This window comes from Eucalyptus grandis, chromosome 8 (genome assembly GCF_016545825.1).
Source record: "Eucalyptus grandis isolate ANBG69807.140 chromosome 8, ASM1654582v1, whole genome shotgun sequence".
Taxonomy (NCBI): domain Eukaryota; kingdom Viridiplantae; phylum Streptophyta; class Magnoliopsida; order Myrtales; family Myrtaceae; genus Eucalyptus; species Eucalyptus grandis.
The window spans coordinates 67484042-67510250 of NC_052619.1; the positions used below are offsets into that span (position 1 = coordinate 67484042).

Here is a 26209-nt window from a genome sequence, read left to right on the forward strand (position 1 = left end):
CGCAAGCTAAAAGACCATCGAAGGAAAATGATACTAGATTAATGCAAGTCTTTCTGATGTAGGACCACACATCCCACTTCTTCACATACAAGGGACGTCAAAAAGTGGCCCAGTGAGAAAAATTTATGCGAAAAGGCAAATTTGATGAATATCTTTTCCTTTTTAGAATTTGTCATCTTTGCACAGCGAACTGGCCCAAGGATTCTATAATACGCAAAGCTGATTTGCACAGATCAGCCATTCTCGTACCTAGAAATTTGTAGGTGTCGCATTATGGAGCCGACCAATGATCCATTCACAATGTTATGTCTCGGGGCATATGCCGTGCGTTGTATGCCCTCATTATGTTCGGTATCTTGGCAATAAAGAGCTGGCCGGCCAAGGAGCATGAATCTCCTTGGATGTTTTGCACAATATCAGCAGAAAAGTGCGGTAAAAAGGGCTGGCTTGTATTTTCTGCCTCTTCTGGCTGGTATTGATCATTGTTATTATGCAAACAACATTGTATTTGTCTGTTTTTCCTAGCTCAAGTTAGAAGTCGGATGTAGTCCAGTCTCCTTCTGTATGTCAGGAAGCTGGAGAAGTGCTCGAAACTCTCAACTCCAGTTAATTTAAACAAAGTTGAGAGAACTAGTACTTGTCGACATATAGGACTGAGAAAAGCAATAAAATGAAGCAGTCTTTATGCCTAACATTAAAGAAAAAAGAAATGGAGACTTAAAGTAATCTGAGAACGAACCTTTAATTCATCGGGTGATCCAGTCATTGACCTGTACACGATTTCAGATGAGTTACCCACTTTATTCGAACTATTAAATTTTCATCTGCTGAGTGCAATGCAATTCATGCCTGCCTTCTGCTTTAAAGTTAGAAATTCTAATGCGGTTGAGATGGAAACAACTTGTAGCTCTAATCATTTGATTTCATGCAACTTCTTGGTGTAACCAGAAACCTGTACAGGAAATTGGGTAGCTCCGCGCATGTCGATGTACCTAAAGGGATATGATTGATGCATCTTACCTGAAATTAAGCAAAAAATGGGCAAGTTAGCACCTGAAGAACTGGTCAAACCTATTCGCCTGCGGTAACAATCCACAGAAAGTGCTTTAAATGATTGGGAATGGAGCAACGACTTTTTCACAAGCTAGGGCAAAATCGATGAAAAGAAAACAAAAAGGGAAAAACGTTATGGTTCATAACAAAGTTCTACAGGAAAATTTCGTTACTTTTTGCTTAGTTTAACGTGGACACCTTGTGAAAAGAGAACTACAAATAGTACAATACAAGCCGCCACAGAACATGAGAAAATCGTGGTCTGTCAGAAAGGACAGCCGTGTTCAGACAACATGAGTAAGCCAGAGTTACACAGAGCTTTGAGTCGAGGGAGATTAAATTATGCTCCAAAATGCTTGGAATTCCTTGTGGGGAAACGTTCTCTCCGATTGATCAATGCTGCCTTGCTCTATGTCGACATCTCGCAGGACATTCCATTGTTTTTTTTCATGCTTCAACATAGCTAACATATATTTTAATTGTTTGACAACGTTGGGAACGCGTTTATTCCTATGCATCATGAATAACAAGGAAACTTCACCAATGACATTAAGCATTATATATTACAAACCTGGACCACCATAGAATCTTTGTGTAGCTCCTTCTCACACATTTCGTAGAGTTTTGTGAAACTATGAGTCTAGGCTACTTGCAACCCGAACTCTATAGTGAAGATCAGTATGATGAGTCCCATGTCCTCGACCTGAACCTTTCGACGCTGGAGTGTTACTCAGTTTCATCCACGTCCAGCCTACAGAGCATCCACAGATGTTTCTTGGATGAAACAAGAAATTGCAAGAGGTTGAAGGTAGAACCATCCATCGGAGAATCCATAGAGAGTAAGGAAATTGTGCACCGTGGCTGCAGCGGTATGAGGACTAATAGCTCTAATAGCTTGCGTAAGCTTCAGTTCAGGGATCATATATGGGCATACACCCAGAGGTACTTGGCAGTCGAGGCCATGGAAGAAGCTGCAGCGGCCATCATGCAAGGTGATCAAAGCGAGATGAGGGAGGAGGGAAATGGAGACGCGATGAAACTTGTCCAGCGACTCATCGCTTGTGCAGAGGCTGTGGCTTGTCGCGACAAGACACACGCCTCCGCATTGCTTTCGGAGCTCAGTTCCAAAGCTCTGGTGTTCGGCACGTCGTTTCAGCGAGTTGCATCTTGCTTTGTGCAAGGCCTTGTTGACCGCCTGGCACTTGTTCAACCATCGGGGGCTGTGGGAATCGTTGGTCAAAGTGCAAGGGAGATGGTGATGACGAACGAGAAAGAAGAGGCTCTTCGCCTCGTCTATGAGATTTGTCCATACATCCAATTCAGTCACTTTATTGCAAATGAATCAATCTTGGAAGCCTTTGAGGGAGAGAGTTCAATTCATGTGGTGGACTTAGGCATGACCCAAGGCCTGCCTCATGTCCACCAGTGGCGCAACCTAATAAGCAGCCTGGCAAAACGGCCAGGCTCGTCATCTCGATGCCTCAAGATATCTGGTGTTGGGAATTGCGAAGAAGGCCTCCAAACGATTGGGGACAAGCTAAAACACTATGCAAAAGGCTTGGGAGTGAATTTCGAGTTTCTGATGGTCCAAAGCAACTTGGAAAACCTCCAAGCAGAAGACTTCAGTATCCTAGAAGGCGAAGTCCTAGTCATAAACAGCATTCTTCAGCTGCACTGCCTGGTGAAAGAAAGCCGAGGAGCACTGAACTCTGTCCTGCAAATTCTGCATAAGCTTTTGCCGAAGCTCCTGGTCCTGGTCGAGCAAGACTCAAGCCACAATGGGCCGTTCTTCCTAGGGAGGTTCATGGAGGCGCTGCATTATTACTCCGCCATCTTCGACGCCTTAGACGCCATGCTTCCCAAGTATGACACCAGGAGGGCCAAAATAGAGCAGTTCTTCTTCGCTGAAGAAATCAAGAACATTGTAAGCTGCGAGGGGCCCGCGAGGGTCGAGAGGCACGAGAGGATTGACCAATGGCGCAGGAGGATGAGCCGTGCCGGGTTCCAGTCTGCGCCCATTAAGATGCTAACGAAGGCCAAGCAGTGGCTTGCGAAGTTCAAGGTATGTGAAGGTTACACTATAGTGGAAGAGAAGGGGTGCTTGGTTCTTGGCTGGAACTCCAAGCCCATCATTGCAGCTTCCTGTTGGAAATGCTCCTAAAGCCTGAGTGTCTTGGCTTTAACCGGTTGACTTCACAACTTGAAAAGCAATATTTGATTAGTTCAATAAGTTTCAAGTACTATCCGTATAGTATTTGGAGCAATATGGGACCATAAGCAAAACATAAGCCATGGTCCTATCTAGAATAAGCTTATTACACTATGAATTTCTATGTTAACGACAAAATTTACGGCTCTATATTGAAAGCTACTTTTGCAAACGAGACGATAAGTCTCTTGATGTGATGTAATCAATTTCTTGTTGTATTCGTATTTGATGGGGCCGGCAGGCCTTGAGCTAAGCTTCGAAACTTGAAAAATGTTAAATTTCTTGTCTTGATACAACAATTTAAAAGTTTTTTTTTTCTATTTTATTTGCTTGGGAACTGTGAAAGATGAGACTATCTATGTAAGTTGAAATGGTACAAGCAAGGGTTATGATGGGCCCCGTGTAAATTGGTCTATATTTTACGAACTTTTCATCCTCGAAAGAAGCAGACTAAACTAAAGTCCGTGTAAATTGGTCTATATTTTACGAACTTTTCATCCTTGAAAGAAGCAGACTAAACTAAAGTTATGTTTTTGTTCCAAGTTATTCATATTCTCGTTTGTCATGTCAACCCTAGTTTCTCAAGTAACTTTTCTAATTTGCATCCGGTCAAATTATGTCTCCCGGTCATGTTAGAAAGTTCCACCATTAATTTCGACATTCGGATTGCTTTTAAAGCACTTCTTTGCAAGGCAGAGAGAGTCCAATCAAGAGCCCGTTCCGCTCCCAGGTCGTCTGGGTTTCTCTCTACCGTATGGTAGGTGTTCTCCTTCCTGTAGCTTCGCAAATCTCTTTGAAGAAGTTCCCTTGAAGAGCTTTTCCCTCTGACTTCCACTTTAAGAATCCTCTTTTCCTTCTCTTGTCCTGTCTTCCTGCGTATTCGCCTGTGTCTTCTCCCTCGTATATTTTACCCTCAACTGTAGCAGCTGTTTTCTCCTCTTTTACCTTAGCAATCGCCTTTTTGTGCCCTAATCACGCCACTGTTAGACGTGATTTTTTCCCTAGTTCTCTTTTTCCTCTTTTTTTCTTTGTTGACCTTAAAACCCTAAATATCGTCACTCCCAATAGTCATCTGCTCCTTCTACTTGCAACAGCTTTTTGCTCGCAGTAGACCATCCTGCCCGAGTGCTCTGTTCTCCCCTGTTCCAGAATGCCCGAGTACTCTGCTCTCCCCTGGCTGAAATATCTACTGTAAAATAGTAAAATTGATCAGGGGGGCAGCTCTAAGCCTCTATCCCTTTTAAAAGCCCCAATCATACTGTAGCTACCCAACATCTTACACAAAGGATAAGCTGTGTTCTTGAAAGAAATAATCGTCTCTCTGTTATTTCTCTGCTGAAATAGTTCTCTGTGAGTAAGATAGAAAAAATGAATGATCAGGCTACTGATGAGAATCGAGTAGAGGCATTATGCAGAAGCTTGGGCAGATTATGGTCAGAGGATGATGTGATAGATGTTACACAAGGAATATCTGAAGAAAAACTGAAAGAATGCCGTTTAACATTATTTGGAAAACTCTATACTCGTCCTAACGTGAATTTTCAGGCTTTTCTCAATACTATGAGACTGGCATGGAAGACGGAAAAGGTGTCATGTACTAAGCTTGAAACAGGTTTTTTTTTTCTCATTTTCCTTCAAATTTGAAGATGAAAAACAAAAAGTACTTGACTTCGGGCCATGGTCCTTCGCAAGCAACTTCCTAGTGCTTCAACAGTGTGATCTGACATCCCAGAAATGTGTTATGATTTTGAACATTGTCCCTTTTGGGTTAATCTATATGGACTTCCACTTGGCAGAGTGACGAAGGAAGTTGTCAAAGAAATAGCTTCCAAGATCGATGAGGTAATTGATGTAAAGCTGGAAGCTAAAGGAAATAGTACGTATAAAGTTGGTAAAGCCCGAGTTAATCTTCACTTAGGCTCTCCCCTTAAAACAAGAGTAGTTCTCAATTTGGGCAGAAAGAAATTATGGATAGAATTCAAACGAACGGCTCCCGCACTATTGTTATTCTTGTGGAAGGATTGGGCATTATGCCACAGCATGTAAAGAAATTCCTTATGAAACTACAAGGCTGGAAGAGAATTCACCAGGTCATTTCGACAACTGGTTACGTGATGAAGTTAGGGAACTCAGCCCCTATGGTAAAATATTCTATGAAAAACATGTCGAATTCCTTCATGATCCTGAAGTGGTGCTAGAATCCCCCCTTGCTACGGAATTTCAATATAATCAACACTCAAACCAAACGACAGAGCAGCCCACCCTACCTATCAAAAGTTAGCAATTTTGGAGGAAGAAATGAAACAACAGGTAGATCCTCTTCATTAGTCTCTCGCCATTACCATAAGGGAGGAAAAAAGCCCACAGAAAAGAGGAAACAGCTGTCTAGATGAAGATGAAGAATCAATGATGTTTATTTACATCAAACAGCTGAAAGAAAAAAAAAGGTAGAGGGAGAACATCAGTTAGTAAATGAAAGAGGCCAGAATAAGGGCAAAACTAAAATCACAAACATTCCTACTTCAAAAAAAGGAAAGAGATTTTGTCCATACGGTGCTCAATCTAAAGAAAAATTGCAGCTTGTGGATATTCCTATCACGGAAGAGAAGAAGTCAACGCACTGGGCTTTGGTGGTTAGCTCTAACAAGCCACCAAGTCAGCCATGAAACTTATCAATTGGAATTGTCAAGGGTTGGGCTCACCCCTAACAATTCGAGCTTTACAAGCCCTAGTGTCTCAAGAACGGCCAAATATTCTACGTTTAATGGAGACAAAAAATAAAGAGCAGCTGGTGCAAAATTGGCGACATAGATTGAAGTTCCAAATAGCTTTTTGGTGAATCCATATGGTTTTTCAGGTGGTTTGGCAATCTTTTGGGATGAAATGGTTACTATAGTTGTGGATTCGTCTTCTGAAAATTTTATCAATGTGCAATGTTGGCTCCACGAAAATACGTAACTCATGAGAATCACCTTTATACACGCTCCAACCAGCTTTAATGCTAGAATACTTTTATGGGAAGAATTACAACGAGAAAGCACATTCAATCACCTACCTTGGCTATGTATCGAGGACTTCAATGAAATCCTATATCATTGGGAAAAGATGGGAAAGAGATTAGCAGAAAACTTTCATCTTACAGCCTTCAGAGACTTCTTACATGCATGTTCTTTGATGGACTTAGAAAGTAAATGATGCACTTTCACATGGACAAATCGAATGAGTGGTCAGGAAAATGTCAAGAAAAGGTTGGATATAGCATTATGTACCATGGAGTGGAGAATAGCTTACCTTGCCGCGGAGGTCATAGCCCTACCAGCAATAGGCTCTGATCACGGTCCTCTCCTGCTGTCCCTGAATCCCAAAATAGATCGCAGAAGATGAGAGTTCAGGTATGAAGCATATTGGGCCGAGGATGAAGATTGTAGGAAGCTTGTGAAATGAACTTGGGATGATTCCCAAGGCAAAAATATGGTTGAGAAACTAAAATTAGTAGCTGCAAAACTTGCTGAATGGGGTAAAAGAAGATATCCCAATGCATATAAACGGATAGAAGGGTTGAAAAAGGAACTTCAAACATTGATGAATAGTCAAGATAGTGACTATGACCAACAAAGAATTCAACAAATTAATCAAGAAATCAACTTCCTTTGGCGACAAGAGGAGATGTTCTGGAGCATGAGATCACGAATAAAGTGGCTGCAATGGGGAGATAGAAATACAAAATTATTCCACGCTACAACTATTCAACGTAGAAACCGGAACCGAATATCCATGCTATTGAACGAGCAAGGGGAATGGGTTCATAATCAGGAGGCACTTCAGGCCATGACAATTAATTTCTTCAAAAACCTATATATGTTATATGGACAGCGAAACTTTTAGCCCATCCTAGATTATATTCCAAATTTGGTGGATGAACCTATGAATCAATATCTTATTGCTCCTATCATAGTGGAAGAAATTAAAAATGCTACCTATCAATTAGGACCTAATAAAGCTCCTGGACCGGATGGGTTAAATGGCATATTTTTCCAGCACCATTGGCGAGACATTGGAGAAGATATCTGTCGGGAGGTTCAACAATTCTTTGAGACCGGATCCCTAAATCCAGCCCTTAACCAAACACAAATCACTTTCATTCCCAAAATCCAAAATCCAGAAAAGATAGAACAATTCAGACCTATCAGTTTGTGTAACTTTGCCTACAAAATCATTTCCAAAAACCTCACGAATAGACTGAAACCTCTATTACCAGCCTTAATCGAACTAGAACAGAGCGCCTTTGTGGGAGGTCGGCAAATACAGGATAACATCCTAATTGTTCAGGAGGTCCTTCATAGACTAAGAACTCGTAATCGACAGAGACATTTCCAACTTTAAACTTGATATGCAAAAAGCGTATGATCGGCTAAAGTGGGATTTCCTTCAAGCATGCTTGCGGAAGATGGGGTTTTGTGAAGAATGGATTAAATGGACCATGCAGTGTGTTACCACTGTCTCTTATAGCATCGGGCTTAATGGTATAACCTTACCATATTTCCAACCAACTCGGGGTATTCGACAAGGTGATCCATTATCCCCTTATTTATTGATTATTGTGGCTAATGTTCTATCCCTTTTGTTAAAGCAAGCCATACAAGCAGGCACTCTTCGGGGAATCAGGTTGAACAAAAATTGTCCCACTCTTTCACACTTATTATTTGCAGATGACTCGATCTTTTTCCTAGATGGTACAATCTTGGAATGTCAAAACTTGGCGTCTATCCTTCATCAGTATTGTTATGCATCAGGCCAAGCTATCAACCTTAACAAATCAAGGATATTCTTTAGTAAAAGCTGTCCAGAACAACTGCAGGAAAATATGGCGTATGAGCTGAGAGTTCCAATTATTAAGAAAACAGGGAAATACCTAGGATTCCCTTCGGACTGGGGTGCCTCTAAAAAAGAAGTCTTTGCTATCAAAAGCGGGAAATGAGACACTTCTCAAATCAGTTATACAAGCCATACCCCAATATGCTATGTCTATTTTTTAAATTCCAGCATCTATTATAAGAGACATAGAAAGGAAGATTGCTAACTTTTGGTGGAGAAACAACAACAAGACGAAGGGTCTTCATTGGAGAAATGGGAACTCCTTAAACTTGGAGATACAACCACTAGTGGATCGGGCTAAGCGAAATTTGGAACACATGTCGGGTACCACTTTAGCCCATTGTAGTCGAACCACGAACAAAGTGGTTGATTGGTTAACTAAAGCCCATCGAATGGGTTGTCTTAATAGGAATTGGGTTAATAACCCACCGTAAGCTCTTTTAGATCTATTGTGTGTGGATGCTAGTATTGTATTTGCTACAAAAGTTTCCTAGTAATGAAATTATGCTTGCTTGAAAAAAAAAAAAAAAGAGAGTCCAATCAGCTGAAGTTCAAAGCTCTAGGTGCTAACCGGAGAATTAATGTTGAGGCATAGCTGCTGGGTTACGATATCGTTTGATTTGTTTGGGTAGGCTAGGACCGTCTTTTGGGTGTGCGTTGGTGTGGCGGGCTTGTTGGCTCTTGGGTCTTGGGTCTTGACAGTAGGGTTTGATCTTGTTTGGGTCAAATTGGTCGCTGGGCTTGTGAAAGGATTTGGTCTGCCCTTACTTCTAATTCTTGTGCTTAATGATAATTTACTCAACTGAAAAAAAGAAGAAGAAGTCTACATTGGGATACAATACAACCAACAGAATTTAAACACCATTGAGATAATTTTTTATTTAATAAAAAAATGTGAAAATTGGACTTTCAAAAATATTTTGAGAACAATGTAGGTAACTGGTCAAAATTCATTAATTGAATGCATTCCAAAAATGCTAAAAGGCCAAAGTAGGTGGGGATTCGCCTCACTTGTTTTGGGTTTTTAACTTTCTTAATACTAGTATTTGACCAAATGGAGTCCTTAAAACATTTGTCAAACACTCTCATATTTCCCTAAAAGGGCTTTGGAAGCGCACTTGGTAAAGCTAAACCAAACGAAACTTGGAAAAGCTAAACCAAACGGAACTTGGAAAAGCTAAACCAAACGGAACTTGAGGCAAAGTGGGACTCTGTTCTCTCCCAAGCATTTGATCAAACATGTAGCAGACACGTGAAGAAAACTCTATCTAGGCGCTTCAAACGTCTGGACCTTACGTAGGCAGACTACCGTAGTCAAAGGAACAACAGAAATGAAAAACCCACCTCTTTGCTTTTGGGGGAAGCCAAAAGAATTCGTTTTCTTTATGACATTCGAGGTTGGTCATCATCAAGCACCCTCGCTTGTGGCCTCAAGATGAGCTTTTTCCATCTATATTAACTATGTTCAAATTCCTCCGCAGACTTCAATTTATTTACCTACTCCTGATGTATTAGTATCCATTTGGTAACCCGGGAACGCCGTATAGCCGATAGCCGGCGAGGTAAATCCGGAGCGGTGCTAGCGCATGACCCACTACACAACACCGTGCTTAAGACCACTAGTGACGACGCTGGATTCGAACACCATCCCTTGTGTTAAAGGAAGGAGCCCAAAACCAACGCCGTCACCACATGGGGCTGTAAAGAAGAAAATGATCATTTCATCAAAATATGAGTCTAATAGACAAATTAGGAGATGGGAGCAAACTTTGTTAGTGTATTATATAAGGGATGTCAAAATCAAATTGAAACCATAACTAAATTAAGCCAAACCAAATTTGTGTACTTTTGGTTTGATTTGGGTTTTGATTTAGATAATGAACAAATAATTGTTTTATTTTGATTTGGACAGTTTTGGTTCGATTGTTGAATCGACATAACAATCATCCATTGTTAAAATTGCAATTGACACAATTTCTTTCATTTTTTGCTAAACATTTTTTTAATATACTAGGAGTAAGCATAGTTTTATGGTGAAACTAGGAACTTGAGGACTGGATTGGTGAGAACTAACCCTATTTTAAGTTTTAGGATATGCGGGATAAATTATAGATTCCAAAAATTGATAATTCTATTTTAATAGGTAAGCTCTAGGTGGAATCGAGAACTTGGAATCTAGAACAAGGTTTTGTATTTTTCATGTTTTATGTTTTCATGTAATCTTGCGACATTTCATAACATCTACTTATGAGTGTCTACTATGAAACCACTAGTTTAAGTTTCTATTTCTGGCAATATCAATGATTGATACTTTTACTTTGTTCATGTGCCCATATAAGAGTTGTGATCAGTGGATTATAACAAATGATGATCATCAAAGGTAATAATCCAATTCAATCGTTTAATTGAAAATATATGTATAACTTGAGCATAACTTAGGCAGATCGTAAAACTTGTAATATGATTAGATATATAGGATAAACTCAAAATTCAAAGTTATAAATTTCAAGTGGAACTGAACGGAATTTGAAATAGTTCACTCCTAAGTTTTATATAAAAGAAAATCGTAAAATTAATACACACTTAAACTGTTGACATCCCTTAGATTATGGTTTAATGTCATGCTTAAGACCCTCACTAAAATTTTGTAAAAAAATGTTCTGTGGAAGTGGAAGTGGGACCATTCAGTCTCTTTCATCCGCCACGTGGATGGCCCCAAGTTCACCTTCTCTCTCTCCCTCCTCTGTTTGTGTGACTGCGGATAAGAGCACGATCCATATCGGGACGAATTCTCCATTCCTGATGACCTGTCTCGCCATCCGCCTCTGAAATTCCAGCTCCCGGAGGACGGCGACGGCCCTCCATCGGCTCCACCACTTCTTCGGTAACCTCTTCCCGGGCCACCAGACCGGAGAAAGAACCGGAAAAAATGGAAGTGGGCATGTCCCTGAACGCAACGGTCCGTCTTCCCCTGGCGGGCTCCCGAGTGGCCCACGACGACTCCCCCGGGCTGGCCAGGCACTCCCTCTCCACCTCCCGCGCCGCCGCCGCCGCCGCCCGCGGGCCCGCCGCGGGCGGCCGCCGCTGGTGGTGGAGGCCAAGGGCAAGCGGGGCATGCAGGCCCGCCAGTTCCAGCGGCCCCCGCCCCCTCCTCTGCCCAAGATCGAGGACGACGGCAACCCCAGATTCGTCATCTTCATTCGGATGGCCAATGTTCGTTCCAGCGTCCAAGTTGGCGTCTTTTTTGAAAGATATTTCGTGGGCTTTTGAGCGTTGTGCGTGAACGGGTGAGTTTCGCTTGCTTTTTTGCAGGTTTATCTTTGGTACCCGCTCAGTCTGATAACTGGCGGCACCACTGCCAAAATCATGGTGGCGGCGAAAGATAATTTCTTGGGGAAGTACATTTACAAGGACACTCTCGCCAGGAATCTTGCTGCTGTTATCTACAGAGTGAGTTTCTCTTTTCTCGGGTTGTCGAAATTCTTGTTCCAAGTTCAATGATACATGTACCGGCCCAAAAGGAAAAGTTCAATGCTACATGTAATCGATGCTCTGGATACTGTTAGTTTCCTAATAAAGAAAGCTTGACTAGTAAGGATGTCACACGGTGGTGAGCATGTTTTGATTTTGGGTCTTCATCCTGAGTAGTTGCTGCACACCATTCCTTACTGTTACTATCCAGATCAAAATTTTGAGAGTGGTATATTGCCATTGGTATTGCCATGTGTGATTTAACAAGCCAACAGGTAATATAATTAATCATGGAAAAGAGATGGAGCATTCACAGAAACATTTTGAGTTTCGCAGAAGATGATGACCTGTTTCATTTGCTCTCTGAATCAAATGGACCATGTCTGGGCAGGTTTGTGGAACAATCAAACTTTAGGTTATAACTTGCGGGCATGATGCACGGTTATGTTGGTGAAATTACTCTTTGGTTTCGTACCAAGGTTTTTGTAGAAATGCCTTGGTGGGTTGCATCACTGTCCAATAGTAGGATATGCACACTTCTGAATGTAAATTTATATGCCACCAAACACACATTCTCAAGCACTTGAAAAAGCTCGCAGAAGGATGTGTGTGCATGACACGCGCGTGCGCGAGAGGCCTGGGCAAATGCAAATTGCTAATTATTGATGGATTTTAAGTTTCAGGTGATTAAACAGAGGCCTAACTAAATCCCTTTTAATTTTGCTCCTGGATGGGAGTGCTCAAGTTATTTGACATATATTGTCCATATCATCTCTATTTTTTGTACATGCCCTTTCTTTCCTTGTTACAACTTAACATTTGGGCTGGGAATCCTTTAACCGACTAACGAGTGTATTTTCCTTTTTTCAGTTTGAAACCTCAAGTTTTAGACTTTTCACTACAGCCGTAGTGCCTTAAAGATTTAAATAATCTACTACTTCAATTATTCCTTGTTTATTTATCTTTGAAGAACAAAATTTGTTTATTCTATGTTGGTCTTCCTTGAGACTGGTTCTTTTGCTCCTGGATTATTTCTCACATTAAAACATGGTATATTTCAGGATGTTACTCTTACTTTGAGGCCTTTTTGGTGTTAAAAAATTCTGGCAATTGCTAGCTATTTGCAGCATGACAGTGTCCTAGCACAACTTCTCATTCTCTGCTTTGAAAAACTTTATAATCTCATGCCTTGTTGTTTTGTTACTGAGACACCTTTACTAATCTACAGGATGAGAAGGAGATTCAGAAGACTGCACTCAAGCAACATCGTGTCCTGAGGACGGCCACTGAGTTCAGATATGGCTACAAGATTGTGGTACGTGTGCAGATTTATTACTCTACTCTGGACAAGTTCGATTTGCTGTTGATCCGCCTTCTACCTCCATAATTAATTGTTTATGCATTTCTGGAGATATTTTCTGATTAAACCTTGTGATTGCCGAATTTGCAGGAAAATGGTAATGTGCGAGCAGCACTTTCAACCACAGACGTCATTGAGGTGAGGAGCCTATATTCATTACTGCTGATTTAAGCAACTTACTCGTGAAGTTGGACATGAATGTTAAATATGTAGGTTTTTTAACAAACATAATCTTTGTATGGCTATGATGACATCAAGTTTTGTTTTGCATATAAGTCATGTTTTATTTTGGGGTAGATGGTTTTTCAGTTCTTAACTGGCACTTATGTCCACACTCTTCCCTCTGCAATTTTAGCTTCCAACACAAGACCAGCTGAAGACTGTGTTCGATAAAGTGAAGGACTTATTTGGAGATGCTAAGGAATCATTCGGAAAACTCACAGCCCTAAATTCAACGACGAGCGAAGAACCCAAGTCTGAGGAAAGCTCTAAAGAAAAAGAGAAGTGAGTTGGAATGCGACATTATTGATCAGTTCTTTTAATTGATACAAACTTTAGCTTTAGAATCATGGAATCGTGCTTAATTCCTCGATCTTCCAGGGTTAAAAGCTGAGATAAAGAAAGGAATCCCTAGAAGGTGGCCGCTTTGTTCGTTTGATATGGAGGTTGCTGAAGGGATTACACAGATTCAGGCGAAGTAAGGCATACGAATTAAATTTCTCTGCACAGTTTAGCTTTGTGATATTTTTGGAAATTTCTGTCAATCTAACTGGGTTTGCTTTAGCAACATCTCCAAGTGCAAATATAGCATCTCTTAGATATTGATTGTTGGCAATTACAAATTTACTACTGTGTCCTGTTAACCACGTCCAAACTTCGCATATTACACGCTGGTAGAAATAGTTATGGCAGCATAGACAGAGTAATGCTAATTGCATTGGCTTACATCAGAAGAAAAGAGTGTCCATGATTCTCCATTTACTAAAAATTGCCAGATGATACATTCTTAGCGTACTAGTTTTATTGTGTTCTCTAAAGCAAATCCTCCTTAAAAGCTAGAACTCCTGACGTTGTCGGACAGTCGGGACAAGAACAAGCGGTGTCTTCTTCCTCGTAGCCAGGCCAAAGATCTCACTTAAGTCCACATCGTGCTCTTTAACGCCTGGTGGCAATGCCCAATTAAAATGATACAGGAGTTTAGCCAATGAAGTCTCGACGGTTGTTAACCCAAAGGCAAACCCAGGGCAGCCTCTTCGTCCTCCCCCAAAGGGTAGAAACCTGAAATCCTGGTCCTTCACATCAATGTCACTACCCTCGAACCTCTCGGGCCTGAACTCTAGGGGTCGGTCCCATGACTCGCTGTCTCTCCCGAGAGCATAAGCATTTATCAGCACCCTAGTTCTTGCAGGTATTTCATAGCCGTCGAGCACACATCGCTCCATGGATTCCCGTGGGACCAGCAGTGGAACTGGTGGGTGTAGTCGCATAGTTTCCTTGATCACAGCTTTTAAGTAATGTAGCTCCTGGAGATGTCTCTCCCCAAGCTTGTCACTAGTGGGTGCATTTCTGCGAACTTCTTCTTGTGCCTTCTTCATTACTCTAGGGTTTCTGGCTAGCTCTGTCATGGTCCATTCTAGAGTTGCCGCGGTTGTATCAGTTCCAGCTACAAACATGTCCTGTTGAGATGTGACAATCTGTAAGGAAGTCTCACTTCAGCAGTAGAATTAAGCAATGATGATATTGCCCTCTAGCTGCTAAACCATCTGATATGTTACGATTTTCATGTATTTTTCGAAATGCTAATGCTAATGCTAATGCTAATCCATTTACTTCGACTCGGGTAATTCTGTGATGTGAAGTAACGAGTCTTTGATGCAGATGGGCATTCTTGTACATTGCATCAGGGAAAAGGACATTGCATTAGTACGCGAAACTCGTGACCGACATCATTGGATAGGATAGGAAAATTATGTATAGACTAAGTTAATGGATGATGTGGTGAATGAAATCAAGTCTGAACAGATAGAAAGTTTACCAGGACTATAGCCTTGAGATTATCATCTGTGATGGGCACTTCCAAGTCCTTCTGTTGTACCCTCATCAACACATCTAGCAGATCATCCCTGTCATCATCAGTATCAAAACCCATGATCCTTCTCTCTCTCTTCTTCACATGGTCTCCGATAATCTCATCACAAACGCCTCTCAAGCTCACCAAGTTGTTCTGCAACCTCCTCTCTAAACCAGTGACCCAGTTCACCCATTCCCACCTTGGAAAAAAATCCCCCACACTGAACCCAGCAAGCAAATCTTGAGTCTCAGTCAAAACTCTCATCAAATGGCTCTTCTCTCCCTGTTCAGAACCCTCCGTGATGAACCGGTTCCCGAACGCCACTCTGCATAGCACGTCATTTGCCAGCCCGAAGAACATCTTGCTCATGTTGACCTCCGATCCCGAGAGAGATTGCAGTGCGCCAAGTAGACGAGCCATTTCCTCTTCACGCACGAGTTGGAAAGAACCCACCCTTTTCGAGCTGAGCAGCTCGGTCACGCATATTTTCCTCGCCTGGCGCCAGTATGGGCCGTAGGAGGAGAAGGTGATATCGGAGCAGCCGAAGGAGAGGTACAGAGCGGCAATGAGCTGGGGGCGGTTTGCAAAGACATGGTCATGGGTCTTGAGCACGAGTCTCGCCAGTTTCGGCGAGGATATGACAATGGTGGGGACTTGGCCGAGCTGGAGGTGGAAGATGGGGCCGAGTTGACGGGCGAGGTTCGCCAGGGTGTGGTGGGGCATGTCGCTGAGGAGGTGGAGGTGACCTATGAGAGGCAGCCGTGGCGACGGCGACGGCGGATGCTGAGGTTGGGAGCGTGAGACGTCGCCGTGGCGGTGCTTGCATGGACGTTTGATGTAGATGAGGATGGTGAAGAGGAAGACGAACGAGAGAGAGAGCATATGGGTTGCGAGTCCATCGCAGTCCATCTTGATGGTCGCCTTTTCTCAACGCTGGAATGATCTTTCGATGGTTGTCTCGATGATCATACTTCTCATTGAAATGCTTCGCTCGGAGTGTGTGAGATTGCGCTTGACATCCGAGGGGTTGGTGGATGCATGCTCTGCCACCAAGCAGTGGGAAATTCGACACTTTGAATCGTTTGAGAGTGCATGTGGCCGAAGTGGCGGAGGAAATGTGGATCGAGAAAGAGTGCATCTCTAATATAACCGCTCTTGCTTCTACTGTAATTATCTTACTTAGACCAAAATGCATCTCACCAGATCCTTTGTTGCCACAAGGAGGGCATTACATGCCTAGGAGTTGATTTTCTTGACATATTTTTGCCTTTTGACACCGAATGAAAGACGTGCATCGACAGCAGTTCAAATCTGTTCAGCAAAGGTAAAAAGAAAAGAGCATTAAGTAGAAGCTACGTATGACAAATTGACCGCCACTTCAGGGGATATTTGTACCCTGAAACAAGAGATATGGGGGGGTCAACAATTATGTAAGCTTGACATCTACGACGCCCGAGGCACGTTGTCTCCACTTTTCAAAGCATTGTTAACTTGAATTGTGTCCTGTAAAATATATGTTTAGCACTTTGTGCTCGGTCATATTCGTACACCATTGATTTCTGAGCTTTTGGCTCTTGGTTAATCCAATCTCTAATGCTCTTTTCAGCAGAGTCCTCCAACTATAGTGCTCTGTTGGCCAAATATAAAATCAAAAGTGACATTGGATTGATACATATAGAAAAATTAAATATATACTCGGGGAGAGATCACGTCACAGTCATGCACAACTGTCATTTGACACATTGTACATACTTGAGTGGAGCTTAGGGTCATGAGACTCATGACCCTTGTTGCTCAAGACGACCACGGTTGAACCTCGCCTCACCATTGATGAAAGAAAAGAGCAATTGGCTCATGGTTATCACTCGTCACTGCCTACTCGTTTTACTTTTTCCCTTCTTTATAAAAGTCCTATTTGTCACGGTGGGTGCGCGTGTGATATTCTATGACCTCTTAGACTTCATTTGGTGATGGTTTTATTTCTCCAAATTTCTAATCTTTTATTCCTTGAATTAAAAAAGAACATAAATCCGTTTAGTAAAGTTAACTAATTTTTTTATTCCTCGGAAAAAAAAAAGTAGCTAGGAATATAGATTTAAAACAGAAATAAGAAGTTAAAAAAAAGTAATTTCTTGTTATTGGAAACAATTTTTGGAATAAGTCATTTTTTTTTTCCTTTTTCTTCCTCTTCTAACTGGTCATTGCCGTCGGTCGCCGCCCACCACCCACTTGCCCCCCCACAGGTTGTGGTTGCCAACGCTAGTTACCGACTGCCTCTGACCATTGACACAACCATTGGCTAGAGGAGGAGGAAGGAAGAAGAAGAAGAAGAAGAAGAAGAAGAAGAAGAAGAAGAAGAAGAAGAAGAGAGGAAAACAAAGAAAAATCTAAAAAAAAAATTACTAAAAAATCAAAAGAAATTTTATGTTACAAAAAAAAATTTGTAGGTCATACCATACGTACTTCTATTTTTTTCATTCTAGGAATATAATTTTTTTTATAGTAACTAAGGGCCTGCATGGTTGCAATTTGTTTCTGTTCCCAGAACAGAAATTTCTGTTCTTTTGTTCAGGGAACAAAAAGGAACAAACGCGTTTGTGTGCGTTTGCATTTCCTTTTGTTCTTTTGTTCTCGTGAACACAAAAGAAACAGAAACAAGAAACAAAAAAACTTATTTCTTGTTTCGAAACACAAATCGAAACAAAAAAGGAACAAAATTGTGTTCCTTTTTTATTTCTTGGATAGTGCTCGAACGGGGCCTCCTCTCCCCCGCGACGAGCTTCCTCCCGCGACTGCGACAAGGGGACGAGCAGCGAGCGACGAGCTTCTCCTCCGGCGACTGCGACGAGCGTCTCGCGACGAGCGTCTCCTCCTGCGACGAGCGCCTCCTCCTGCGAGCGAGAATTCCATCGTCTTCTCCGGCGCCTGTCTCGAACCGCTGCTCCTTCACCGGGTAAACGTCATCACTTTGCTCCTCCTTCACCGATTGTCTTCACTTCGGCGAGAGCTCGAGTGTTAGGGCTCGCTCGAGGCAGCGCTTGCCCAGATCTGCGAGCCGCTTGCTCGGCGACTCTCGCAGATCCGGGCGAGCGTTGCTCCCAGATCCGCGGCAGCGGCTCGTCCGCTCGCTCGAGATCCGGGCGAGCGAGCGAGAGCGGCGAGCTTCGCTGCTGCTCGGGCTCGGCTCGAGCGAGCGCAGCAGCGAGCGTCGCTGCTCGGGCTCGGCTCGAGCGAGCGAGCAGCGAGCGTCGCTGCTGCTCGGGCTCGGCTCGAGCGAGCGAGCAGCGGCGTCGCCGCTGCTCGGGCGTCATGGTGATCCATTCATGCGACCAACCGTTGAACTTGCTGGGGTTCTCTTAGGTCAAGATAGTAATTGGAAGTGTCATTTTTGCGACAATTGAACACACTCTGCAGTCATGTTTGGGATATAGCATATGGTTCCATGTCCAAGTTGTTGAACTTGGGTACAACCGAGCCGGCTTTGAAGGAGAATGAGTATTGGACAAAGTTCTATGTAATGCCATGTTGAATGATGTGGAACCTTTGTGGATGCGTCTAGAAAATTGTCATGGTTGATGGCCCGAGTGCCTTCGGGAAAAAATGGGATGACTAAGGAATCCATAGATATCTTGACAAGCAATTCAATTCGACCCGCACCGACATAATTTATGGTTTTGATCAGTAATTTGCACACTGTTTTTCAGTTTTAGGCATTCTGAATTATTTCCTATTTGTTTAATCCTTGCATTGTTTTATGCTATCGTCATCTGCCTTCAAGCACTTGCTTTCTAGAATTCTTTAGGAGCTCTGAATTACTTTACATGTAGGTCTACACACTTTGTCACGTTTCTTGTTTACTTGCATCGACGGAATCCTTTAACAAACATTCTCCATGGATAGTTGATTCAGATGTATGATCAGTGCAACTTCAGTCATATCTCTCGTGAAGATGCAAGTTCTGTCTAATGTTGATGGCGAGTTGTTAACTCATATTATTATTGTTCAGAATCCTTTGAAAGACGCTGCAGACTCTCGAGATGTTTCCAGTCTATGCGTTCTCCCTTCAGCAACTCGTTTGATACCCGTGAACTTCCCTTGTAAGATGTGTTCAGCTAATATTCATATACACCATCTGGATGTTGTCTGATAAACTTGAAATTTGGGAGAGAAAGTGCCATTAAGATGTTAGGGTTGTCTAAAATCTTGATATCGGAGCTTAGAGGTTCTTTTGTAAACTTAACATATGGATATAGGGATTAAATGTGGCTTTTGGTTCTTCACATTTTAGAAATTGCATTCTCCTTTACCATATGGATAGCTAGGCTGCTTATAGATTGCTTAAAATAGGAAATGATGTGGCTTATTTCATGATGCTTAGGCACACGATCTCACATCATGCATCTGATTTCATTCCAAAGATACTAATGGAAAATATACACTTCGTCCTCCATCATGAAATTCCAATAAGTCTTCTTCACAAAGAGTTTAATAAAGTTGATGACCGGAGTGATCGACCATGTTTATATTGTGAGGACTCCAATACCATGATTGAGATCCCATGCTATATAATACATAAATCGGCATGTGTCCTGTTGATGATAACATAACTTGTGTACAAGGTCTCACCCATATCAAGGAAAGTGAACTACGGCAAGAGATGGATGTTCTGGTAATAATTATAGCTCATATCTCTTGAGTCGAGGCCAGATTGGTTTGCTCAACTTTAATGGGTATTTGTAATTTTATTTTTTTCCATTTTGGCTCCCGGGATTGTTTTGTCAAAAGTTCAAACAGGAATCCTTCCTTTTTATTAGTAGTTTTCTAATCAAGTTTGTGCATCCAATTGTTGCATTGGGGTGTCGCCTTGGACAATAACATTGACGGGGAATGTTAGCGATCACCGGTAGCTGGCTAATTTTGCATTCAATGTTGGTAACGACAATTATATCTTTGCTAATATGCTCATGGTGGTACATCTTCCTTTACTCTTACCCTAAGGTATGGCCATAGCCTGTCACACATCCCGCATTAAGGGAAGGGGATAGATTGGTTCTGCAAGATTTGCTTTTCCTGTTTCGGGCATACACGGACATGATCGCGAGAGAAGAAAGAGGGTAAGAAGTGGCATCGAAGATATATTTGGTTCGACAAAGGCCGACGGTATAGACCAAACGTCCAATCGATCATTAGCTGAAGCGGGAAGAAGAAGGATGAAGGGTGCAAAGTGCCGGTATCTTGCGGATGATGAGGAATTTTTGAATGTCAAAAGCATCTCATGGAATGAAAAGATCTGTATTTAACGTGAGCAGAAAACGTTCTTCAGTTTATAGTCGGTAGTATTGTATAATTGTGTTGCAATGAAGAAAATACATTTTATGTCTCGAGAAAATGTTGAAGAATGTCCTGAGTTGGAAGACGGCGTGAAATGCAAGAACCGCAAGATTCTTGAGTATGCACTTATAACTATGTTCAGAATGTTTGACTTTACTCACCATGAACAAAATTAAATTGATGAACATTTTATGATAATGAGAATTCAAAGTCAAGTTTACACTTTATTTAAAAAAAAAAACAAACTGGAAAATTTTGGTACGAACTTAAAATATTTATTCTGTTCAAAGCAAATATGATCAAGTTTAGAATGTTTGTTTTCACTTAATATGAACAAAATTAAATTGATAAGCATTTCATGAGAATGATAATTCAATACCAAGTTCACATTTTATTAAAAAAAACAATTGGAAAAAATTGGAACAGAAATTTTGTACATAACCAAACGTGTTTCTGTTCTTTTTCTATTCCGAAACAGAATTTTTTACAGTTACCAAACGTGTTTTGTTCTTTTTCTATTCCAGAAACAGAAATTTTATACATTACCAAACGCATTTTTTTGTTCAGAAATTGTTCCCGTGAACAAATACTTTTTTTCTATTTCTGTTTCCTGAACAATTTTTAAACAAACGCAAACAAACGCGCCCTAAACATGTTCTTTTACTTAGAAATTATTTTAGTGAATAGAAATAGAAAAAAATTATTTATGAAAAGAAATTATTCCTCAGTAGAAATGTTACCAATGCACCCTTATTATCTCCCTTCATCTTTGTTAATGGAAGTTATAATTTGGAAAAAAAGAAAACTTCATTTTTAAAAAACCAATTGAAAACAAAAATAAAATTTAAGATGTTATAAGATACAAGTGATCCCTAAACTTTGACTTAATGTGCATTGTGATATCTAAACTTTAAATTTATTCAATGTTGTTCCTAAATTTTAACCTAATGTGCAGGGTTATCCCTAAATATTTAATTTGTTTAACGCGGTTTCTAGAATTTTGGTACATGTTAAATTTAGGCCATGGACTATATAAAAATGTTCATATTGTCCTTCAAATAGTTCGACCTTAGGAATAATATTGAACATTTCCAAATAATTTATAAATTAAAGTATATATATATCAAAAGTCTGTAAACTAATTGAACAATTAAAAGTTCAGAAACGACATTACATGTTAAGCTAAAGTCCAAGAATCGTATTGAATAAATTTGAAGTCCAAGGACCACAATATACATTAACCAAAGTTATAGAGATCATTTTCGTTTTCCCAAAAAAGGAAAAAAAATAAGAAGAAACCATAGAATGGTACAGAATAGAATAGAAAGAAACAAGAAGAAGCTCGGTTTCGTTTGGACAAGGTGGTCCCGCGCAATCCAACTTCCTCGTCCACGAAACCAGAAACACTTCCCGACAGTTCCAGAAGCGCCACCCTCCTGTTCTCCATACCTCTCTCGAACGTCCGTCTCCTTCCTTTATAACCTCTCTCGCGCACCTCCTGTGCAGCATCGAGCTCTGCAAAATCTGCTCTCTTTCTCCTCGCAGTTGATCCGTTCGAACGAGCCCGAATGATGTCGCGGTCGCTGTGCACCCGCCTCGAGCCCACCGTCCTCCCTCTGCCGCCGTCGGCGGCGGCGACCAACTCTCCCGCTCCGTATCGTCGCCCTCTGCACTCTGTCGCGTTCGCGCCGATGAGAGCCGCGCGGTGTGGAGGGATCAGGGCCGAGGCGACGGCAAATGGTGGCAGGGACAGCCTCGATCACCTTCAGAGAGCCAACACCAACGGCATGCGCCGACCACAGTCTCAGTCTCAGTCTCAGTCTCAGTCCCAGGTTCAGGCTCAGCCCAAGAGAAGAACTACCCCTGTCGCTCCTGTTGGTAAGTTGCCCACCCGCCACCGACCCCTTCATTTTCTCATTCCGGTTGAGGTAGAATTAGGCACCAAGTCCGCACTTAGATGGAAAATTTGAATCTTTGAGCGAATTCGACGGATGCTTTCGTGGAGAGATGTTTCGAAGCAATCTCACGTGCGCACTTCATCGAAAAATTGAATATTTAAGTGAATTTGACGCAGAGAGATGCGCAAGGTTAAAGCTTTTGACCAGTTTGATGGGTCATGTGGACATTCACGGACGTATATAACTTGGGTTAGGAGCTCAATTATAATGAAAATCCTTCTGGTTGGGCAGGTTTATGGGATAGGTTTCCGACTGCAAGGACGGTGCAACAGATGATGGAGACGATGGAGAGGATAATGGACGACCCGTTTGCCTACTCGGGTACCTGGCCTTCGCCCCTGCCGAGCGGTGGCGATGGGTACAGCCGAGGGAGGACGCCGTGGGAGATCAAAGAAGGTGAGAGCGAGTACAAGATGAGGTTCGACATGCCGGGAATGACCAAGGAGGACGTGAGGCTGTGGGTTGAGGAGAAGATGCTCATGGTCAAGGCCGAGAAGTCGCCCAAAAGGACTGCAGAGAATGCGGTGGCGGAGGAAGAGGAAGAGGAGTGGTCCGCGAAGAGCTATGGGAGGTACAGCAGCCGGATCGCATTGCCGGAGAATGTGGAGTTTGAGAAGATCAGAGCAGAGGTGAAAGATGGAGTGTTGTACATAACAATACCCAAGGCCAGTTCTAGGGGCAAGATTCTGGATATCAATGTCCAGTGACTGTGAATCTATTTCTTGTTTAGAAGGAAATAAAGGTTAAAATCCATAGGCCCTTCTTATTGCCACTCCCTTTCAACTATATCTGATCTGCATAGCAGATGACAGACTGCCTTATCAAAATTTTTGTTCCTGAGGAATATAATAAAGGCTTAGCATAAGTGCAAAATCTGAGCTTGGCTGTGACTCATTTTCAGTGTTCCTGTATTGAGAATTTTGATCTTGCTCACCAACTTGCATATGTACTTGTATAGAAGATAATGAAAAGCAATCTTGCACTAGTGCGGGAGAGCTAGGTTATACTTGTATTCAAAACATAACTGCTTCTAGACGCTAGCTATCATCCATGGCAGCAGTAAGAGAAATGTAAATAACTCTCTATAGGAGTGGGGAGATGAAGCAGTATGTTGATCCACATTTTAGTTCATGATATCATCTTTCTGTGACCCGAAAACAGGTACTTGTAATGTAATTGAAAAACTGTATTTAGCATTGAACCTGATCTTCCGAGGAAATGTTTGCCAAAGGAAGAACTCCATGTAGGTCAAAACAGAGTCGTTTGTATATGCATAGGTTTTGTGGATGAATGTACAGTATACCACAGGTTGGCCAATGTAGGACCAGGTTTTTGGACAAGTGATGAACTTCGCATGAAGGAGATTAAGTTCACAGGACTTGAGTTCAACCCTAAGGTGATTTGTTCTATCTGCTGCATCATTCACTTCTTCGCGAGTTCATATATTTAGCCTTACCAAAGTGCAGATCTGAGTTTTTGTTTGATTCTTGAAAGAGAAGCCTATTTGTCGTGGAGGGCGACTCACAAGATTGGGTTGTCGAACCATTATTGCTCGCTAGGTTGTTTGCTATAATTGCAAAGAGCAAGTGCTTTAGTAGCCTTTTTGACGATTTTCCTAATGCTCCTGCGTTCGTGAACTACGTATCGTACGATCGAGCTGTTCAGTGGATACGATAACGTGATAAGATTGTCACAGGCCAAAAATTGACGGGTTTTGCCTCTTGATTCCAGATGGGCAAAAATCGTAGCTTTACCCGTGAGTGTCACTCACGGTAAAACGGGGCAATATCAGCTCTAGTTGTTTTTCTCTCTTTCTTGAAGCTTTCTTCTATTAAATACAATTAGGCAGGTCTTCTCTTGCTTGTCAATCAAACTTCTTGCGCATATCACCAGATGCATCACAGCAGAAGCAAAGACATTCCCTCCAACGGATATGGAACTGAAATTTGGGATTATACAAACCAGCAAAGCCTTGCTTTTCAACTCCCTGACACTTGAAGAGTATCAAACTCTCTCTAGGACCAACTCTCAGCACTTGTCCATGTCCTTGTTGTTCTGTTCTACTCAAAGTTACATGACAAAGATGATCGCAATCTCTCAGTCTGAGCCGAAGCCCCTGAGCATTATTCTTGGTGGCCAAGGATATTGTCATCGGACACCCTAAGCTGCTTCTATCTGGTCCCTGGAAGAATCAGGGACAATTCTTCATCTGAATATGATTATTAGTGGGATTCACTTTGTTGAAGCTTACGCCCAATGTCCACTCTCAAGCATTCTTCACCAACCCAACATCAAGATGATGAAAAGGTTCCTTCTCCTTGGTGTTTATTCCATTGACATGGAATCAGCCAGTCAGGCTGTTGTCAGTTCAAGCCACCTTCTTTGGGTGAGCTGCGATTGCCCTCGCTTTATGCGTTTCTCACAAGTTGGGCGATGCATCTATGTTGAGCACATTCGTCAAGTCCTGGGCTCTTAAGGCCCTCGAACCCACCCTTAAACCTATCCAGTCTGTGTTCAACATTGCCGGGATTCCACCCACCCACCCCCGGCCCGAAGAGTCGGCACCAAAGTCCAGATGCCGTGGGCCCATATAGAACATGACACGAATGAAAGCTGTCTCGCTTCTTTGGAAGTGCGTGCCGAAGGTGGCGAGGAGGAACCAGGGGTCCTCATCTGGGCCGTCTCTGATGTCTCAACCAGTGAATTTTACGCAAAAGGATGGTCCTTTGGCTGCTGGAAATTCGGTGGGAACTTTGTCCGGTCCTTGTTGACGAGGATCTAGGCACACCATAAGATGGAGCTGAAAGAGTTAGTTTTCGCCCCGAGGAAGGCTCACAAGAGCGATAAGTCCTCAGCCTGGAGGCTTCAGGGGACAGGGCGGTTTCGAGCGTCTCCAAGGCTGCCAAGGAATTCGGGGAAATGGCAAAGAGTGATAGGGGATCTCTTCAAGTGCTCCAGCCTGGTGCAGGCTTTAATGGTATGAGAGGTTGAAGAGCAATGTGGTCCTCATAGATGCTAGAGAGGGTCATGAAATGGAGGCAAGGGTGATTGTAAATGAAGCGGACACGGCACTGCTGGGTCATGATCAAGAGCTGTTGGAATTTGCTTGCTTTTACCCTTGTGTCATGGAATGATCATCGGAGTATTTATGTCAAATTGAGTATCTATAAAACTTTGGTAGCATGTTCTTTGCTTTTGTTGATTAACTTTTGGTTTGTGATCAAGTTGGTGCGCAACCAGTGATTATTGGTGTTCAAATTATGTAAACTAGAGGCGAAGCTTTCGATAAAATTAGATGTGCAACCTCATTCGTGCTTGTCCTGATCGACTCTACTCATACTTCTGGTTATCATATACTTATTATAAGAGCTTAGTGTATGTGCAACCTCATTCGTGCTTGTCCTGATCGACTCTACTCATACTTCTGGTTATCATATACTTATTATAAGAGCTTAGTGTATCATCACATAATTCAGATTTTCTTTTTCCTTGTCTCCTCGAGAGATTCTCCAGCTCCTACTACTTGACATTATGTGGGTCCAAAAATGTCATCAGGATAACACAGTCAAGACCCGTGAGACCTAAGACATGATGTTCCAGACAGGAAAATAGATGTCTAATCCTCGTTTCACGGGAAAAATGCGTGGCATTATGATCAATCTTTCACTTTCACAGTAACCCGAGCATCTAAACATGAACAAAAGAATTGAACCAGTCTACCTTGTATATATCACTGTCGCCATCACTTTGGATCTTCCTCGTTTCTTTTCTACATTTTGTACCCTTTGAAGCTCCGTTTTGGAACTCAATGTCTCGCTTGACCATTGTGTTACATGAACAAATCAAGAGAAATATACTTGGTCTCAACATAGGGTTGGGCG

General features: G+C 42.1%; 4 protein-coding genes across 4 annotated transcripts; 3 read left to right on the top strand and 1 right to left on the bottom strand.

The window, feature by feature from the left end:
• The first annotated feature begins 1687 nt into the window (after positions 1-1687).
• Positions 1688-3214, top strand: LOC104417762 (GRAS family protein RAD1). Its single transcript, XM_010028984.2, has one exon. The coding sequence runs from the start codon at positions 1688-1690 to the stop codon at positions 3212-3214; it is 1527 nt and encodes a 508-aa protein (XP_010027286.2).
• A 7692-nt stretch (positions 3215-10906) lies between these two features.
• Positions 10907-13814, top strand: LOC104415723 (protein HHL1, chloroplastic). Its single transcript, XM_010027064.3, is given in 7 exon segments — positions 10907-11189; positions 11192-11350; positions 11450-11587; positions 12837-12923; positions 13059-13106; positions 13324-13472; positions 13569-13814. Coding segments are annotated over 7 exon segments (717 nt in total). The 5' UTR covers positions 10907-11066; the 3' UTR covers positions 13582-13814.
• A 209-nt stretch (positions 13815-14023) lies between these two features.
• LOC120287462 (tryptamine 5-hydroxylase-like) lies at positions 14024-15948 on the bottom strand. Its single transcript, XM_039300267.1, has 2 exons — positions 15004-15948; positions 14024-14644 (listed from the first exon to the last, which is right to left on the bottom strand). Exons 1-2 carry the CDS (start codon positions 15946-15948, stop codon positions 14024-14026), a joined length of 1566 nt encoding a protein of 521 aa, XP_039156201.1.
• Positions 15949-21851: 5903 nt separating this feature from the next.
• Positions 21852-23222, top strand: LOC104415724 (small heat shock protein, chloroplastic). Its single transcript, XM_010027065.3, has 2 exons — positions 21852-22248; positions 22560-23222. The coding sequence occupies exons 1-2, from the start codon at positions 21939-21941 to the stop codon at positions 23033-23035; spliced, it is 786 nt and encodes a 261-aa protein (XP_010025367.2). The 5' UTR covers positions 21852-21938; the 3' UTR covers positions 23036-23222.
• The last annotated feature ends 2987 nt before the right edge of the window (positions 23223-26209 follow it).